This window comes from Mixophyes fleayi, chromosome 1 (genome assembly GCF_038048845.1).
Source record: "Mixophyes fleayi isolate aMixFle1 chromosome 1, aMixFle1.hap1, whole genome shotgun sequence".
NCBI lineage: Eukaryota > Metazoa > Chordata > Amphibia > Anura > Limnodynastidae > Mixophyes > Mixophyes fleayi.
In genome coordinates this window covers 230,512,520-230,533,861 of record NC_134402.1, presented here as the reverse complement: position 1 = coordinate 230,533,861, position 21,342 = coordinate 230,512,520, and the positions used below count along the sequence as shown (strand labels likewise).

Genomic DNA, 21,342 nt, shown 5'->3' with positions numbered 1-21,342 from the left:
GCCTAATTGTGTTTATTTGTCCAAATGAAAATTGTATTAAGGTACATGAAGTACAGCTGAACCCCCACAAAGATTAAAAACAATCCATGGGATTAATTGGATATAATAGCACACCACCACACTATATATGATTCCAACACTGATCACTTATGATCCATATGCTAGGACTACGCAGCACAAGCAATTTCTACTAACGCAATTAAATCACAGGTGTGATCATTTTATTAGTAAATTATGGAGGTTTTCTATTGCTGTCCTAAGCTGTGATTGAAAACCATCCCTATCACCAGTTTTTATAAAATAGGCCTGTCTCTATTTCTTCTCTTTTCTCTTCATGTGTCACTGGGGCATCTTTCTTGTTGGCTGTTTGTTTGTCAACGATTGAGGAGATTGCATAAAATAACCAAATGTTGCAGGCCCCTTTATTCTTACATGTTATATACAGTGTTGTACATTACATATAATAACATAAAACAATATTAAGGTATGCACTGCAATATCACTGCCTATATTAGCAAATTGGGCCGAACATGAGTGCAATGCCCATTATAAATCTGCTTGTAATGTCTAATAATGTAATTTGAAATTAATAAACATCTTTAGAAGCATACACTGTAGTTGAAAGCTATTTTGCGTAATTACTTTCTACGGAAGTGTCAATTTACTATTAACTGTTTAATAGTTATTATCTCTATAACCACACTCTGATCCGTTTTCTGATTTGCTTTCAATTTGGCCACACAGAGATCTGGGGGTATATTTGCTAAACTGGGGGTTTGAAGAAGTGGAGATGTTGCCTATAGCAAGCAATCAGATTCTAGTTATCATTTATTTAGTACATTCTACAAAATAACAGCTAGAATCTGATTGCTTGCTATACATCGCCACTTTTTCAAGCCCGCAGCTTAGTAAATATACCCCCTGGTCTTTTATACAGTTATGACTTGCACCTAAATCACATGAGTTCATGACAGCGCGATAATCAGATGGCCACCCTCACTGAAAGATAGTGGTTATCTGCAACCTGTGTGTGTGTACGCATGAATGTCCAAAATTCTCTGATTAATATCTTTCTGAGTTCTATGTTTATTTTTTGGGGAGAATGGTGATTATATTAGGACAGCACACATGGTCTGTATTAGAGTGCAAATCAATATGTACATGTAGATCCAACACTTGGTGGAGTTTAACAGTCCAGCAGTTCTTTGATGATAAATATCATCTCAAGTAAAAGAAGGACTCCTCCATTCATGTCAAGGTAAAAGAGACTCCACCCACATCCCTGTTTTAACCTATACTTACCAATGGGTTTAAACAGCGATCCTGGAGAACCCATATCTCTGAATGGTAGGTTAATAAATAGACAGCTGGACCCTTGCTCACTATAGGCAGGTCCTCACTGGAGGACTCTCATTGTAGTCCATTTTTTCCAGGCCCCGAGATTGCAGCATACAGCAGTCAAAGATGAATGATCTATGTTTCTAATATGGATAACACTGCTTTAGAAATTAAAATGATGTGCTGTCACATTGCTATAAGCAGGGTAAGCAAAGACAGTAAAGACTTGAATCCAGGTTCCCTCTGCCCTTCAGGCAAACTGGATTCTTTACCATCTGGCTTACCAGTTAGTTTGGATCTATGAATGATGTCCCTTGTGACTCCTGAAAAAAAAAAAAAAAAAAAGTGAAAATCAAGTAAATTACACATATTTGGTATCCCTCTGGTTGTGTAAATGAATTAAAGTCTAGGGTATATAAATGAAGAAATGCAGAAAAAGCAACACAATCACAACAATGAAGTCCCTTCATCATTAACAGTAATAAAGTGTATATTTATACCTATTTTTTTATAATGAGATAAATATATATGTGTATATATATATATATATATATATATATATATATATATATATATTTATATAATGTGTGCGTGTACATATATGTGTGTATATATAGATATGTTACTGCTTTATCGGTGGGACTGTGTGCTCTTCAACTCTTATTGAACTGCACACTTATCCTTTGTCAGAATAAATAAACCAGTAGCAATGTATAGCAACTTTGTATATGTTATCGGAAGGATCTGAAGCACAGAAGGCAAACAAAGGAGGACAGGACAGATGGATATTGGAGGCTCACAGCAGTTGTAAAATGAGGCACATAGGGTCCTATTTATGAAACTAAAAAGTGTGTTCAATCTAACGTTTTCGGGGATTGACCTCAAAATTTTTAATTACTATGACTGCATCACTGCAGATATCATAGATATCTGCTGCTTTGCATATCTCTTCGTTTTACTGAGCAGTCCCCATAACAGTGTATGGGCACTGTTCAGTATCGCTATTTACTAAAGTTTGATAAAAAAAAAAAAAAAAATTTAATTTTTTTAAGCATGTTAATGCACTCCAGCTTCATTATCATAATTGAAAAGTTTCAGTGCTATCAGCTCTGCTCCGAAGAGCAGAGCTGGACAGCGCATGGGTAGAGGGATCACATGATCCCTCTCTGTCACACACCGCTCTCTCTCTCTCTCTCTCCGCAACTGTATAGTGCAGAGATGTTCGTGCGCATGCCCAAGGTTTTCAGTCGGCGCATGCGCAATGGAATGAGGAGGGGACCCCTGTGGATTGCATACTTCTTCGGAAATTTAGAGGCAGTGGTATGTTTTCCACTTCACAGGAACAGCAGTTTTTCGGAACTGCTGTTCCTGTGTTGCTTTTTCATAAATATGATAAATAGTTCAATCCTTATCAATGCGATAAGGATTGAAAACTATTTTTCATTTTATGCAGTGGTTGATAAATGTGCCCCATGGTCACTAAATGAAGGAGACAGAAAGGAAGGAATAGAAAATATGAATGGGTTGTACAGAAAATTGTGACTAGAACAGACAAATCAGTGTTCATTCAGTACACGAATCAGTGAGAGAAGTACATAGGGACACATGAAAGGAAAACAAAAGAAGACATGCACAAATAAACAAGGATAGAATACATATACATGAATATAGTTATGTATTCTTACATGTATTTATTGATGTAGATATACATTAATATGTACATGAGGACAGACAAGCATGAATAGTTGTTTACATATACTGGCACAGATATTAATAATGCCCTATTACTTAAATCTTATAACCATGACCAACATGCAGGAGTACAATTCAGTTTTTTCGTCACCTGCTCTTAGCCACTACTAGCACTGGACTTGTCTAGTTTGTGACAGCTGGTGACATAGAAGAGTTCTGCATCTTGTGCAACTAACTGCTTTCACTATTACAACCAGTGTTTGTTCAGCCCTACTTTAGAGAACATCCACAATTCCCCAAGGAATGAGTAAGATTGCTGTACTTATTGTTACCCAACTTAGTAAGACATGTTGCAATCAACTGTACTAAATTCCCTCCTCTCCCACATTTGTTATAGAAAGAGTGTACAACAATTTATCCCCCCCCTAAATTATTAGGGGTTGTGGGGAAAAGTGTACAGCCATTTGGATTGCTATGAACATATGCATGTGGCTATGGCAGCTGTGAAGCTAACCTACTTAGTCTGCCTAGATAAAATTGCACACTAGGAAATGCCCTACTGTAAAGACTGTATTGAATGGTAGTGAAAGAGTTAAAATAATACTATTACCTGATGGAGTAGTTTTCATGTATTTGGCAGTTTGCTCCAGATGTGTAAGAAAATATTAAACATATCTTTGCATTCTGCAGGTGGGTTCCTAATACAGTTGTGATGGGACAATAACACAGTTTGAGTTGTGGCTGTTCTTTCATGTTAATGGCTCATGTCGCATCTCTCCTCCCAAACACCCCCATTGTTTTACTCACTACAGCACCTGTTTTTTTCTTTCTTCTTTTTTTTGTAAAGTTTGTAACTGTTCTCTATACTGCTAATTTTCAATGTTTAAAGAAGAGGTAAAATGTCTGTCAGATTACATTTCCTGAACCATTCTACCATGTTAATACTATATGTACATATTTTCAATCTTCTCTAACATTTGAGGTTTAAATCTTTTTATTTTATTTTTCTCTATTACTTTTACTTTGTATTGATATCCATAGATCTACGTTTCCATTGCATGCATAAGAGAAAATTACACAGTACATAAGACTGCTCAGTTGACCTAATAGGGGTCAATAAAAGTGTTATTGGATGCCGAGTTAGCTACCTTAGAAATGTAACTATTTCTATTCGTTTTACAACCCACTGAGAAATTGTTCTAGAGTAAGCTACCTTACCTTGGGCTCATCTACCATTGATTTGGATAACTGTCAGCTTTTGTAAAAGCTTGGGCTTTTTCAACATAACTTTGCAATACTCACTAAGTAGAGAAATGTCACAACTCTTATTGATGTGACTGACTGTATGGATAGAAATCCAGAAACTCTTGATCAAAATGAAAGATGTAAAGGGTTGAATCTTGAAAGCTCTTAAAAGGTTAAGAGTCGTTCCAATACTTTGAAGCATGTGGCATTTGTGGATTTGTTCCAATAAAGTCAACCACTGCCATAGGTACTAACAGATTGGTTCCTCATTTCAATCTCCATGCCGTAAAATTGAGTAATTGTAGTTTCTTATGCTAGAAGGTTACTTGTGGAATGTGGTCTGGATATTAGGGCAGTGGTCAAGAAGGTTCTATTTGCAAAGCCAAAAGTAGAGTGAGTATCTGTACAGCAAGATTGGAATTATTGTGATGGCTTTCACTTTCTTCAACTGAAATTTTAGGAGAAGAGATAAGCGGAGTGGTTGAATATGTGAACCATTTGTAATTTCATTGCAGGTATATTTGTCTGCCTTTCTGGTCAGTGCAATCTGGACTGGACTACCCAAATATTGAAATTTAGGGTGGAAGTTGGTATTGAATGTACAGAAGTAAGAACCATCTTCTTACGGCAGCAGTGAGGTAGCAATCCTATCTCCTACATATAGAGTCATCTTCATATCTTTACTGGCATACATGATCAGGTACTGAAGGTCCACATGCCCGTGTCAGTGTCCAATGCTTTCTTACAATGGCATGGGCATTGCAATACCCGGTATGGCGGATGAAGGCACACATCTGGGCTTCCGTCCGTCAAAAGATGTATTCTGAGAGACTATTTAAGATGGAATTGACAGCGGTGCATTGCCAGATTCTTAAGCTACCTGTCATTACGTCAGCATCTCATCTTATTCCTGTTTTACTTCCTGGTATTGATCTTTCCTGTTTCAACTTCTCTCCTGAACTTTCAGCTTTTGTTATTTTGCATTCCTGGTTAGGACCATTGACCCTTAACTAATACTCTCCTGATCTTTGACTCAGGACCCATGATGTGAATTCCACTGCTGCTATCAGCGCTACCATTAGGTGAACCTAGACTTTGGATAAGAGGTACCGAAAACACTGAATGAGTGACATAACAACACTCCTCCTGTGTGTTTAATGGACCGCTTCTCACCTGTGTAAGTGGTGGCTGGGAGTGTGGCACTTGACTATTATGTCACAGCCCAGCTCCACACTTCTGACAGGAGCAGAAGATGCCGCTCCTGCCTGCTAAGATAAGAAGCAGCGGGGGTGGGCGCACCACCACCTAGGCCGCCACTACCTTAGTTTCTGCTGGCCCTGGCTGCTGCCTTGCAATCGGTTCACTTGCAGATTCCGCTAATCACAGAGGTCCCTGAGAAAGATTTCTATAAACTTTGATTAAGGGATCTGGCCTATTGGGAATAGAAGGGCAGAATAAACCCATTAAAATACTGACACCTTAGTTATAGATGGGTAGATATGCTATGTTTTTAGAAGTTTAAACAGTGACATGGTGCATTGCCTCTGCATATAAGTTGTGCAAAAGCTTGTGTCTCTTTTTCTAGTGGTTGTGTCATGTTTTTGTTCTTTAATACATTGGTCAACTGTGACTACTCTTTCTAGCCTGTGTCAGTGGAATCAGTGCAGGTTTTCTCTTTCCCAATAATTCCTTGCTTTATTTTAGTCCCAATTTTAAAATCCTAAAACATAAGCAATATATCTGCATATTTATTTCTTTATAAGCTGTCTGCTAATGCCAGCAGTCTGACTAAAGTGAATATGTTTTTACTACATTGTGCAAATATAGTGCAGACATAAAATATCTGGTGGAAAATAGAGTTAAAAACAACACATTAAGTGTGTTTACAGATAAAGGAGATTTAGTTTGTTCCAAATATAGTCCTGTGTAAACAGAATAACTGCAAAATATGGAACTGTTGAATAAGTGTGTTTTCTAGTGAATCCAATAATTCGGTAACATATTATAGCAGTCGGTAACTAAATGGAGCATTGAACCATTTGTGCATTTGGCCAAAAATGCCCTTTGCTCCTTGCTTTAAAATGTTAAACCCAACCCTTCTAATAGATGTTTTGAAGCCTGACCAAAATAATTCTGATGTCTTTGCTTCCTGTAAACACTTCCCTCATCATCATCATCAACATCAACATTTTCTTATATAGCGCCAGCAAACTCCATAGCGCTTTACAATTAGGAGCAAACCTTAATAAAACAATACTGGATAATACATACAGAGAGGGCCCTGCTCGCAAGCTTACAATCTATAGGACAATGGGAGTTTGATACACAAGGGCACGTGCTACATCATATTGCACATTAGGTCAGCGTCCATGAATTGTTACACATTTATCTTGTGAGTAGCAACTTCTATATCATCAATCCCCATTTTACATATTTCATTGCTCTAAAATTTGAGTAAAATGAGGGAAAAGTCAACCTTTAAAGCAAGAAAAAACCACACAAGATAATTTGCTATTAACCACAGTGTTTTGTTGTGTTCCAATACACATGGTGGACATTCTATGGAAAAATACACATCTATACAGTAAAATAAAATGCTAAATTTATGGAAAAGAAACTGATGTATCCTAATATCTGTGCAAACATGTCCAGTCCTGTATTCTATATGTAGAGCATACTTGCCAACTCCCACGTTTCCGGGAGAGGGGGCGTGACTGGAGGGCGGGAGGGGGCGGGGTGAGGCCAATTGTATAATTTTGGGCCCTCCCCGCGAAACCGTCATTTGCATCGCGGGGGGCGGGGCCAAAATGCCGCAATTGGCCTCGCCCCACCCCCTCCCACCCTCCAAAATGGCGTGATTCACAGAGAATCGCGTCAAATGACGCAATTTTTAGTGATATCCGGGAGAAATGCCAGCTCGCCCGGAGACTGACTCGAATATCGGGAGTCTCCCGGACTTTCCGGGAGAGTTGGCAAGTATGATGTAGAGTATTGTGTAACTTTAGAATTACTAAACCATGAATTACTGTATAGACTTGCAGTAACAAACAACAAGAGAAAACTACAGCAGCATTTTAAAATAATGTATCTGAAAATGTTTTAGTGCAAAAGATGAAGCATGGCAGTGACAGTGGCTCACTGAAATGTATTATGGAGTGAAGTGTAAAAAAAATAAAAATTAAAATCCAGGTTTCACTATATTTCCAACATTCTCCAAACAACTATTTGCATCTGCATAAAGAAGTTAAAGTGTAGCATAGTATGCGATTCTTCAGACATTGTCAAAAATGAGTGGCCACATGAAGTAGGTTATGAGTTGCATATATCTCAGTATATACAGTACTGCAAGTAGCAGTTACAATAAAAAAGTACTTCAAGTTCAAACACTTAATATTTTAATCACTGTCTATAGTCCTGTATGCCTTCATTTCCCATTTTTGTTAACTTATAATGTAAACAGTATTTTTTACATCAAAAGTTGTATCTGCTAAAGTCATTTTTATAAAGTTGTTCCCTAGACACAATAAGAGAAACATGAATTTTATTTGCAAAAGTGTGAAGAATAACAAAGTACTAGAACTTTAAGTACATTTCTAGTTTTCTTGAATATGAGGTGTGTGTGTATGTATGTATGTATGTATGTATGTGTGTGTGTATATATATATATATATATATATATATCTACACACACTTACGGTAAGTGGGGTCCCATGTGTGTACCCATACGTTTGCGGACAGTGTGGTGACAAAATCAGAAGTGCTGATGAGAGTACGTGGCAGATCTCTGAATAACAGATGTCCCATCCCACCCCCCCCCCCCCCCCCCCCCTCCAATCTGTGGGAAGGAAGACTTCTCCGTTCTGTTTGTGTTCCTTTACTTTTGGAAAAGACACAAGACACTTGTTCCTGAACTACTTTGGTTAACCCTGATACATCCAGTTTTTAGTGCCTTGATATACATTTTTGCATTATTGCACTTTATAAATAATTGGAGAAAAGTAGACAAGGCCATGATGGAGGCTAGCATTGTAATGTGAATGCAACTCTGATAACAGTTTTGTACTAACATAAAAATCTGGGCTATAAATGGCAGCTTAGGATCATCTTACAGTTTAGAGCAGATGGAAAGAGATCAGGCCAGGATAGACGGGTTTCTTTTTTTCCGCCACATTCTGATGAATTTGGAAGGCACAAACTTAATAAGGTACAATTGCATCATGTAGCAACCGCAGGAACAATGATTGCAATGATAACAGGTTAGTCTGGGCATTTACATGGAAGACACTTATTTTTCCCTCAGTTGCAATCAATTCCCAACAGTGTCTTCTAATGTGCTGGTTACTTATCTATTTTGTCTTCAGTGCTGGGTATGTTCCAGGATTTATTATAAAACGGAGAAGGTCCGTGCCTAAGGCTGGCCTTCACCTGCGCCCCTAGCTTCTTTCTGCTTTATTGTCACATATGTTTGATTAATATGTATTTAGATGTATCTTTCTGAGACTAAATGTATTGTTTTAATTTATTACTAAGATTACGGGTAATGTGCAGCCCTTTTGAAGATTAGATGGCCACCCATATGGCCCCTGAAGAAGTGTATCAGGTTGCCCATCACTTATTATAGATTGCACATACGAGCAAGAATAATGCATCAGCTTTAAATTCACATATAAAAATGGAAAGCCAGAAGTATTGATCAGTTTAGCTGACCATCACCTTACATGAGTTTAACTTAATTGACTGTCACATATGTGTACCTTCTCTCCACATGCTAAGGACCTGCGAGTATCAGGCTTCTGGGCCTTGGCATCACATCTCTCCCTGCCCATACTCCCCATCCACATCATCCCTTAAATATTCTGTCTAGTCCTGTTTCATATATTTCTTCTTTCCTAGAATGCACAGGATTCTGATCTACTTAATCTTGAATTATTCTGGATGCTTACGCCCACAACTATGTATCTCTTGTTTGCTTTGTGACTTGCTTAGATGCCTGTACAACTGATTTCACCTTGTGTACTGGCAATTGTTGTTGTATTGCATTTGAAAATTTTAATAAAGTTTTTTGTTTTTCTTTTAAAAATGGAAAGCCAGCAACAGAGAAGGAGGCAGCAGTAGTGGCTCAGGGGAAGGTAGAAATTGCAGGATAAAGGTTTGGCGTCATTGTTGCTAGTGCACTTGGGGCACAATAGGCTGGTATATGTGGAGGCTGATATTTGTTGATAACACTTGTTTTAGTACAAGAAAACTGTTATTAAAAAATATTTTTTGAAGTATATTGCTATCTTTTCTCATATGAGGATCTGGTAAGCATCCCATTCTTCCTCATTCAAGGCCATCACAAAGAATGACTACATGTAGATGATTTGTTATTATTAACTGTATCCGAGAACTATGTTGATTTGTGCAACCTCATGGTGCTAATGAGGTTATTGCTTTTATTGTGGCTCGCCAAGTATATTTGGTGGCTTTGTGTAATCTCTATATTTGAAGGTAATACAAAAGATAGTGCTCCTTTTCTCACAAAAAAAATATCTCTTTAACTTTCTCATACTATTAATCATGGTGTGTAACTAAATCATAAACATGTTTTATTCTCAGGAAATCTTTGTATTTTCCCTTGGACCCTTTCTCACAGAGTTGTGTTGACAGTCTACCTTTTCTTGCAGATCTTGTAATGAAGCATTGTTTAATCCTGAACAGACCACCTTCAGTTGATTATGTAAAAAGGTTGATACCCTAGAATGGATAGCAATTTAGAGAAACCTAAAGTTAATTAGCTAGTAGGATGAACCTGACCATAAATCATTTACTATTTTTACTGCACTTTATTTGTACTGGCTAACAGCAGTAAGCCAAGAGCTTTTGTTTGTTACATTTCTAGCTAACCCCTCCCTTTCAAGCACATGTTGTTACTTATACATTGTGAATAGTTGTGTTTCTGATATTAGCTGCAATGTACCATAATACACAATTTGTGTTTCTTGCATTATCTTATTCTCAGAGCTTTTAGAAGTATGGGATGTGAATACTTCATTGTTTGCTTGTCCATTTCAGAAAACTTACCACCACTACTCAGGCAATCACAGAAATCTGTGTTTGGATAGCACTACTCATCACTTATCTATACTTGCCCACGGAGACTCCTGAACTCCAGGTAGCTCACCCCGATTTCCAAGAGAGCAACCTGCCCTTCCACATCCTGTCTACTTCCTACTGAAGTGAGCAGGACTGGAGCACTGATGGCGCATTTCATCGTGAATAACGTAATTTTGGCCCTTTCCCCCATGGCACAATGACACAATTGTGGTAGATAGATTAGATAAGATTAGTTAAACAAAGTGAAATTTACCTACCTGGTACCACCCCAAAATAAATCATGCTATGTAGTATAAATTGGAATAGAATTACTAAATTTAGACCTATTGGGGCATATTCAATTGACGGCGGGATCGCCGAAAATCCCGCGCTCCAGAAATATTACCGTTAATACGGTAATATCTCGCTGAAATCCAGCGAGTAAATTACCGTATTGACGGTTTTCCCGCGCAGGATTACCGTAATAACGGTAATATTTTTGGAGCGTGGGATTTTTGGCGATCCCGCCGTCAATTGAATATGCCCCATCGAATCAAACTGAACAAATTGAAGCATCCTGCTGTGTAAACTGACACAGCTGCATTATTATATGGTGGGGAAGGGGGGTTAGAACATAAAGGGAGGGTGTGACAGGATGGACCGCCTATGCCACCCTGTCTGTAGTTGCTGGGAATCGGCTGGGCTTACTTTGCCATCGTTCCATTTTGTTATCCCAAATGCGCTCTCTTGCCGCAGTAGGAGGGGCTTACAAATGCTGCCACCACTGGACTCCTTACTGGCATCCAGAACCAGGTTTCTTTCGGGTAACTGACATTGCGAATGTACCCTGTTACGGGATGTTACACAAACATGGATTTACATGCATTGCAAAGCCAACAATATTTGCACTTTTCTATTAAATTCTAGAGATGCTGTGATGTCCTGCATCACATGCTGTTTACAATGTTCAGAAAGGTTTTAACACTCTGACAATAGGCCACCCAGTAACGACCCCATGCTGGTCCTTTGGCCAGAGCAGGCATTGGACACTTCATCACAAAACTTAGTTAGCAATTCCTGCTATCAGACTCCCTCCCCATATGCCTAATTGGAGGTTTCCACTAGCAACCTTACAAACCCCAAACAATGGCACTTCCACAAAACACATCCCAATACACAAAAGACCTCCATCCACAAAGGCTCATTGTATCAGATATATACATCAGAAATAAGGCATTTTCTTTAGAAGGGTTAAAACAGAAAAATAAAATTCTAACCTGGTGTCAGAAATGACAATTTCCTATCTCAAAATATACACAATATATAATTGCACGTGCACTTATTTTTGATAAAGTGCCCTGCGCTATTTCCTTTAAATAAATTTATACCAGAAGTTATTTATGAGTGATCCAGTCACAGAGGGGATTTTCAAATTGGAACAGCCTTCTAATAGGGAACCATTCGTTCTTTACTTGCTTTTTTTCTTTGTTCCATTCAGATCCAGCACTATTCACCATCATCATCTTAATAACATTAAGCACTTGTGTGCTCAGTGCTTACATCACTAAAACTATTTTGCCAGTGATTCTAGTGTGATTTCCCCAATTGGCTCTGAGTTTGTGAGAACACTCGAGGATACTCTGCAGCTGTGAGAGATGATTTATTTAAAGATAGGGTTTAAGACATACTTGCCAACCTTGTTAAAGTTCTTTCCGGGAGATCCCAGGCAGGGATGTGTGGTTGGAAGGTGGGAGGGGCAGGGCGCGGTGAAACACGTCATTTTGGCCCCACCCACGTGACAAAATGTTGTTTTTTCGCGGGGTGCGGGGCCAAAATGATGCGATTCACGTAATTTTTTATAGCAACATGCGGGATTTGCGGGATATTTGCCTGCTCTCCCAGGAGTCCGGGAATTTCGTGAGTCTCCCGGACATTCCGGGAGAGTTGGCAAGTATGGTTTAAGATCTTTTAAAGCCTTCAGCTCAAAAAAATGGAAAGGCAGGAAATAAAAAAACAAACTGTTATTTATGTAATAATGCTCAAGTACATTATTATATAAATAGGAAAGTGAAAGGTTGGCTCTGATTACAATAATTGGTGGATGAACTTATTATTAATTTGGGGACATAAATGAAAATATTTAAAATGGGTGGATATCTCTATTGAAAGTATATTTTTAGTATTCAGAATATAATGCCAACATTTTTGCAGCATATACAATTAGGAATAAACAAGCCATGATCTTGACATACAAGTATAGAGGGAAACGGTGTAATTGATATTTTAAGTACCCTACTGACAGTTTTTGTATATTTTTGTTCCATATTAACAGTAATAGTATATTTTTGTATTTCAGATGTCCAGTCACAATGCGTGATTTAAAATGCTATAATTTTTTTTGCTCTTTGAATTCAAAACACAGATCATACCACTTTGAAAGAGTTCATTGTGGCAGTTACTAGTCACTAAAGTCTCTGATTGTGTATTACCATTTACCACATTGGTATGCATAGCTTTACATTGAGTTTGAATACTAAAATTGGCATTTTCTTGTGTTTTACGTATTAAAAAAAAAAAAATCTGTTTCCTGCCCTTATCTAAATGAAGTTGTCTACATGAAGTAGTCCTCACCTTCTTTGTTAGGCCTCTACTAGTTCTGATATACTTTCAAAGTAAGTGACGTGAGATATATTGAATGCATATTCATAGACAAATTATTATTTATTTATAAGGTGCCACAAATTCCGTAGCGCCGGATACAGTAGCAAGTAACAAATAGATGAGGTAATACATATAAGTAGCACAGATTAGTGTGAGTAATTCTACACAGAGTGCAGCAAAAGATGTGACTGGACGAACGAGGGAGACAGTAGACAGACGGTGGACAATAGGTAGAGAGGACTCTGCTCATGAGAGCTTAAATTCTAAAGACAGGAGTGGTGAGAGACGGAAGGACCAACTGGGAAAAAATGGAGATGGCAGGATAGAAAGAAGAGGTGATGGATAGAATGCATATGAAGTGGTAGGATAGTCAAGCTTGAAAAGCTGTTTCTCTCCCCCAACTTTTAGTCCTTTAGAACTAAAATATATGTGTGTGTGTGTGTGTGTATATGTATATGTATATGTATATGTGTGTGTATATATAATATATATATATATATATATATATATATATATATATATATATATATATATATATATATATATATACATATTAGTTATACACACACATATAGTTTAGTACTGGAAATAATTTATTAGAACTAAAATCAATGCTTCATTCTATACCTTTAAAATTGTGTATTTTTACATGCAAGCCAAAATTTTTATTTACTGTACTCATTTGTTTCTCTCTTTTTTTAATCCAGTTTGCTCCAGTATGGATATCCGAAATAACCTGACCAAGTTTTATGATCTGGAGGACTGTACTGTGATTGAAGGTCACCTACAAATTTTGCTCATGTTTACCACCAAACCGGAAAACTTCCGAGCCTTGAGTTTTCCCAAGCTTACTATGATAACTGACTACCTCCTTCTTTTTCGAGTTTACGGCCTGGAAAGTCTCAAAGACCTTTTTCCAAATCTCACAGTCATCCGTGGTACTCGACTCTTTTTCAACTATGCCCTTGTTATTTTTGAGATGGTTCATCTAAGGGAGATTGGGTTACACAGCCTTATGCACATAAGCAGGGGCTCGGTCAGGATTGAGAAGAACAATGAATTATGTTACCTTTCAACTATTGATTGGTCCAAAATCCTTGACTCCGTGGAGGACAACTTCATTCGCCTCAACAAAGATGATAAGGAGGAATGTGGCGATGTTTGCCCGGGTGCTATAAAGGGAAAGAACAATTGTCCATCAACCGTAATTAATTCAGTGTTTGGTGCACGCTGCTGGACACAGGATCATTGTCAGAAAAGTAAGATTTTTCTATCTTTACTCTTGTTTATTAAACTGATATGAGAGTGTTGCAGTCAATAGCCGGTGGCCAGTGTGCCTCACATTACATATACTCCATATAACAGGCAAACAGGCATGATTTTAAATGTAGTTGCATCCTAGCTGCAACAGGGTCAAAATTATAAACATAGATGAACTTTCAGATGCAAAACATACATACTACAATTCTGCTAAATGTGTTGTTGAGGAGACAAATTGAAATACTGAAGAAAGTAATGTATTTTTGTTTTTAATCATAAACCCTCTGGTGCATAATATACACCAGACGACTTATGACCAAAGAATTGGCTAAATAGCACTGTCCACTTGGTGCTTCAATCGTGAGATAGCTTCCCTAGTAGTTACAGTGGATGACCGCTAAACACCTTTTTTTTTTCGTTTTTGATTTTTAAAGATATAATAGATTACCATCTTTAAATTTCACTTTGGTTCTGTTTATGCGTTATTTGGTCTTTTATATACTATAAATTCTAATTTTCCACAGAGGATCCACAGTGTCTCTATGTGGAATACCATCAAAAGAAATTGCCACACACAGGCCATGTCAATCAAAGTTCTAAAGATCACTGGAAACTGTCTATCCAATGACATAGAAACATATAAGAGCTACAACATAGCTAGCAAACTCAAATAGTAAATGGATATCGGTGGTGCTCCTAAAAGGATGCAGCCTGTAAAATATAACTGGAACTCCACTAAGTCCCAAAACAATAGATCAAAATATAACACAATTTATATATAAATCAAGCACTGGTATGAATCCATAGAATACAAGATCTTGTTTCACAATGAAGTGTGGTCAAATCTGCTCCCACAAATTCTTCTAATCGAAGATAACTGGAACAAACTCAGCATGGAAGTACATAGGTGAACAAACACTCCACCAAAAAGTATGTAGATATGAGTCAGAAAGTAGTCCTTCAACATGAAGAAATGAAATCTTGTCCAAATGGTGTGTATCCATCACACATGCAGAATAGGCTTTATGTGAACACACGATTATCTTCAATTAGAGGAGTTTGTGGGAGCTGATTTGACCACACTTCATTGTGAAACAAGATCTTGTATCCTATGGATTCATGTGAGCGTTTGATTTATATACAACTAGCAAACTGCTACATTTAAACTGGTTACAGTAACATTGTTACAATAATGCAAACAAACATTTATTAAACAGAAAATGTAAGATTAAAGAAAATGTTTGAAAATAGATAATTGTAAATGGAATTAAATGGCACCAATTAATAATCTGTTGAATTTGGTCAAGTGTAACTTGCATCCAATACAGCTCAGATCGTTAAAATAGCCATAGTCTAGATCAGGGATGGGCAAACTTTTTCAGGAGCGGGCCAAATAAAAAAGAAAATCTTTAGGCGGGCCAATATAATTTATTAAAAAACTCAAATATCGAAATATATAATACAAGTTTTTTGAATGGGACGGGAGGGTGTTATATAGCAGTGTTACCTCTATAGGTGCTGCGACCGTACAGACAGCACTTATTTCAGCAGGTTGTTGCAGATCCGTCTTTCTGATGAGCCACTAACTCACAACACAGCAGCCAATCGAAATCCACCTTAGTATATGGCCCATGCCCATCTCTTCTCACATGACTTTCAGCCATTAAGGGGTGGACAGGTATTTGAGTGATTGACATACGAAGTGTCCTTTTAGGAAGGAGGATGAAGTGTAATGAAGGAAATAGCTGGGAAGGCATAAAAATGAAGGTTCTGACACACAGGGTCGGCCCTAATAATTTTATGCATATTTTAATGAAATGTTTTAAAATATTGGAGGGCCGGATAGAACCTCTAAGTGGGACGAATCTGGCCCGCGGGCTGTAATTTGCCCATCACTGGTCTAGATGAACCTACTGAACAAGTTAGAGAAAACCTTTTTAAATGTTGATAGTGTACATTCAGTTTGCAATTTCTTTGTCCATAATAAATGTTTTTGTAGCAAGTTGTTGTTCCTACTCAGCTCAGAGACTTCACTTCATCAATTATTTGTCAATGAAGTAGAGATACGGAATGTATAGCCTGTACAAAATGCTTCAAAAAAGTAAAATGGCGAATGTTTCTTTATATATATATATATATATATATATATATATATATATATTTATTTCTGCACAAGTTTAATGTACAAATAGTGTCAATTTTGTAAGCTTTAGTTTTAATATTTACAACCAGTCTAGGCTGAAGACACATGCATAATATTTTGTGCCTATATTTCAAGAGGATGTTCATTTTTTTTGTTACACAAATCCAATACTGTGTCCCTCCGCTGACATGATACAACCCCTCTACCAAAAACACTACTACTAATGCACAGCTGCTTTGAGATTGTCTAGTTCCACAGTAGATCTGGGAACTGTTTAATATATCATATATCGTTGGCACTAATTATATTTAAGCATTGATTAAATGCCTTTCTTGCCAGAGTGGGCACCTCTCAGAGAGGTTTTAGTCTCAAGCTAAACTGACAGATAACAGGGAACAAATATTTGCATAGAAATTATCATTACAATGTCGATCAGTTCAAGCTCCGTCACAATATGATTTTTTTTCACATATACATTTGGTACTGTTACAAGATGCATTTTAATATGGAATTGACTTGCATTTTGGTTTAGCATTTTATTTTAATCAGTCAAAATGCAGGGTTTATATTTTTTTGCTATTATTAGTGTGAAATCAAAAATTACCAGTAAATTATTACTGTGTCCACTTTAGCGCAAATGCGCTGATCTTTATGGGAAGACATCATAAAGATGGTGATTGCAGGGGTGTTGATAACTAAATACTAGGTTGTGCACATCTACCTACCTCTTGTTATTCTTAAAAAAAAAATTACCATGCAAAAGGACTTTTTAATTTCTTTTTGTTTACAGATTTGTGGAGGAAGTGTAGAGTAAACTAGGTCTCATCCTATATTTGGGATGTTTTTGCACCTTCCAGGTGCATTTTATACCACCCTAATGTACACAAGATAAAAAAGGTCTACTGTAATGGGGGCACTTTTTTAAAGAAATATTTTGAATGATTGTATGGCATTACAGAGCAATAATCATTAAACAATGCAATGTCCAGAAAATAGAACTCTTACTTGCAAAAATTTCTACTGCCAATTTGGTTATTTTAGACCAAATTGGCCACAAATAATTGTATTTCCTTTTCAATCCTCTGTGGCTGCCATTACAATAGGTTGGTTCCGTTTTAGCATTCGGTAGAGATTGGACATTAGAAATGCCCCAGGTAGTATCTGGTGCTGTATATTCTTTTCCTGTCTCTAGCTGAGGTAGAGAGAACAGTAGTAATCTGTTATTTTCTGTGTAGGAGCTTTCTTGCTTTAATGATCCTGGTGATGTACTGCTGGTAGTGCTAGATAAGGAGGAATGGTTGCTCGGAGACCACTGCTAGCTTAGGTAGCAAATGCATTGCAATAAAATAGGATTGTTTAATTCAAAATTGACACAGGTACTTTACACATGCACAATATTTGGATTTCTGTTAATTTAATTTAGTTTATTCTTTCCATCTATTATGCAATATGTGCTTACCAGCCTCAAGAAAGTAATCCACCAATCCCCTGAGCAATCTAAAGCGCTTATAGCCTTCATGATTAAATCATTTGTGACTAAAGATAATTTATATGCTATACAAGGGTTGAAGAGAGCAAGGTTCCAGACAAACATGGCATTCGATGACAGGGGTTCACAGTCAGAACTGGACCATTTGGAAGATGTGGATCAACCATCTAGTAGTGAATCTGGGTACATTTAAGTAGAACCCAGGCTATTTAACTTGGATAAAGTGGAGATTCTGATCAGAAACATATATTAATCCATGGAGATGAATGTAGCATCAACCTCAACTGCAGTTCAGAAGTCCCTGATCATAGTAAATATATAGAGTTTCCTGTGCACTAGGTGTGAAGGGTTTGAGTCATAAAGAATTGGTTCAATTGAGAAAGTCTCAGTCTAACTGGAAATATTAGAATACATATATTCATTCAATGATGAAGAGGCACAGAAATGGAATTACATTCCAAAAGTGGACACAGAAATAGCAAGTTTATCATTCAGGACCACTATTCCTTTAGAAGAGGGCGGTCCTTTAAGAGAACTTTTAGATCCAAAGATGGAAAGGGTTTGTTTTTTTTAAACTTCATATTTCTTCTGAAACTACCTATAGAATCAGGGATAGCTATGGCTTTAGTGGGTAGAGCACTTAGAATATGGGGAGAAACTTTTCATACAGATGTGCATGCAATTATTCGTAGACACTACTGCTGTAAAAACACTAAAGTTATGCAGAGAGGAATGGAATTCCTTTTGTGAGGCGTTGTTGGATACTATTACCATCTCAGATAGAACTATGTTTCAATGGCGGTAGCTAGAAGAGCTTCTTTCTTGGGCACTAATCACTCAGACTAAAATAGTCTAGCAATATGGGCAGCAGGGTGGCTTAGTGGTTAGTACTTCTGCCTCACAGCACTGGGGTCATGAGTTCGATTCGCAACCATAGCCTTATCCGTCTGAAGTTCGTATGTTCTCCCCGTGTTTGCGTGGGTTTTCTCTGGGTGCTCCGGTTTCCTCCTACACTCCAAAAACATAGTAGTAGGTTAATTGGCTGCTATCAATTTGACCCTAGTCTCTCTCTCTCTCCCTCTCTCTCTCTCTCTGTGTATGTTGGGGAATTTAGACTGTAAGCTCCAATGGGGCAGAGACTGATGTGAATGAGTTATCTGTGCAGCGCTACGGAATTAGTGGCGCTGTATAAATAACTGATGATGATACTCCCATTTGAAGACCCATGTGCTTTTTTTTGCTGAAATCCTTCACACCTAGTGCACAGGAAACTCTATTTCCAGTTCATTTGTCTTCCCTTTGGTTTCGCAACATCCCAGAGAACTTTCACCATTGTATTAATTATACTGGTGGCAGAGTTATGGATTCAGGGGATCACTCTCTGATCCTATCTGGATGACATCCTAGTGACAGGGAATTCGGAGCACATTGTCTTATCCAGGATAGCTCAAGTAAACGCCATTCTGCAGGAACATGACCGGATTATAAATGAAGCAAAGACTTCTCTTGTGTCATCACAGCAGATACATTTTTGGGATACAAATAGACCCTGTACAAAACAAAGTATATATACCAAAAGAGAGATGTAGTAAAAATCAGTCCTCAGCTTGTCAACTACAAATTCATCATCATATTGCATTCTAGGAATGCTTTCCCCTACCAGAGAAATCTCCCTTTGGCAAGGTGGCATATGCAAAAAGAAATATCTCTCTGGATCACGCCATTTGATTAATGAAAACCACCTGGGAGTCTCTCAACAGGTGACAGAATCATCATCATCATCACCATTTATTTATATAGCGCCACTAATTCTGCAGCGCTGTACAGAGAACTCACTCACATCAGTCCCTGCCCCATTGGGGTTTACAGTCTAAATTCCCTAAGACACACAGACAGACAGACGCACAGACTAGGGTCAATTTTGTTAGCAGCCAATTAACCTACCAGTATGTTTTTGGAGTGTGGGAGGAAACCGGAGCACCCTGAGGAAACCCACGCAAACACGGGGAGAACATACAAACTCCTCATAGATATGGCCATGGTCGGAATCGAACTCATGACCCCAGTGCTGTAAGTAGAAGTGCTAACCACTTAGCCAGCGTGCTGCCCGAATCCAAAACTAAAGAGAACTGCGAGTGTCTCTTTCATAACCAGACTGGATAACACTGACTGCAGACTCCTGTACCACAGACGGGACTATAGTCTCCTTCCTAAATTATCAAGAAGGTACCAGGATCAGGACCATGATGGCAAAAGTAACAAGTCAGTTCATGAGCACTCGCTGATTATCTCAGCTGAATGCAAAGTTATCTAGGAGAGTGGACTCTCCATCAGAAGGTCTTCCAGTTACTATAACAAGAAAGTTTGGTCTCCCTCAAATACTAACATATCAGAACATCTAGGTGCCCAGCTTCTTTCCTCTAATCTGATGGGAAAAAAAAAAAGCAGAGGTCATTACAATTCTTTAATTCTGGCCACAATACCTATGGTTTGCAGTTGCTTGGGAGAAGATTCAGGAGCAACTGTGGCCTCCAACTCTTCGGCCAGACCTCCTACACCAAGGCCCAAATCTCCATTCAAGGGACTCTTTGATGTCACAGAGACTGTGTAGTCACTGCTCAAAAATAGGGAGTTTAAGAGAAGGTGATTGATACACTTCTACAAACAAGCAGACAAAAGACTAAAGAATCTTTCTGTGGTCTATTACAAATTTTGAAGAAGTACATCTGTGGCCTTAGCAGAGGTATTGCACTCTAAAGGTGCAATACTAATTATCTGTACTCGGTGTCTTGCTTGATACTAAGTTAGATAATAAGGTCTTTTTAAGCTGTTGTTTAATTTTTCAAGTATTGAAAATAATTTGTACGGGTATTAACCCCTTTGTAGCATATGGTTTGTCAATTTACTTCTCGAACCTCCCATGTCTGATCCTTTGGAGCCTTTTCAATCAGTTGACTTCTCTAAAGGTGATATTCCTAATGGCATTTTTTTTGCCCATATAATTGGAGAACCACACAAAACACATAAAGTAGTACTAAGGACTAATCCAGCTTTCCTACCAAAAGTGGTGTCCACTTTTGATATTAATTAAGAAATACTATTGCCATCCATTTGTTTACAGCCAGCTGGTGATAAAGAAACCACACACATTGGCTTGGGTCAGAGTAATCTCTGTGTACTTATCCAGAACAGAGGGTTCTAGTAACACAGAACTCATTGAGATCCGAGTAGGACCCAGGAAAAAGTGTGCCCCCATTCAAACAAACCACCTTGAGATGGATCACAGAAGTCATTATTATGGCTGGGTACACACTGCAGTGTTTTCAGCAGATTATCGGGCCAATTAGACAATAAATGACTGGCCTGATATCACAGTAGTATGTACCCTGCAACGAGGAACGATTATCGTTCCAAAGCACATAATATCCTTAAACTGAAC

The 21,342-nt window shown here is 37.9% G+C and overlaps 1 protein-coding gene across 1 annotated transcript in view; it reads left to right on the top strand.

Moving 5' to 3' along the window:
- The window catches only part of INSR (insulin receptor), a 104,165-nt gene that overhangs the window by 22,734 nt on the left and 60,089 nt on the right, over positions 1–21,342 (top strand). Inside the window, exon 2 of the mRNA XM_075206966.1 lies at positions 13,719–14,270. Within this exon, the coding sequence (XP_075063067.1) occupies positions 13,719–14,270 (552 nt within the window). The remainder of the gene's footprint in view (positions 1–13,718; positions 14,271–21,342) is intronic.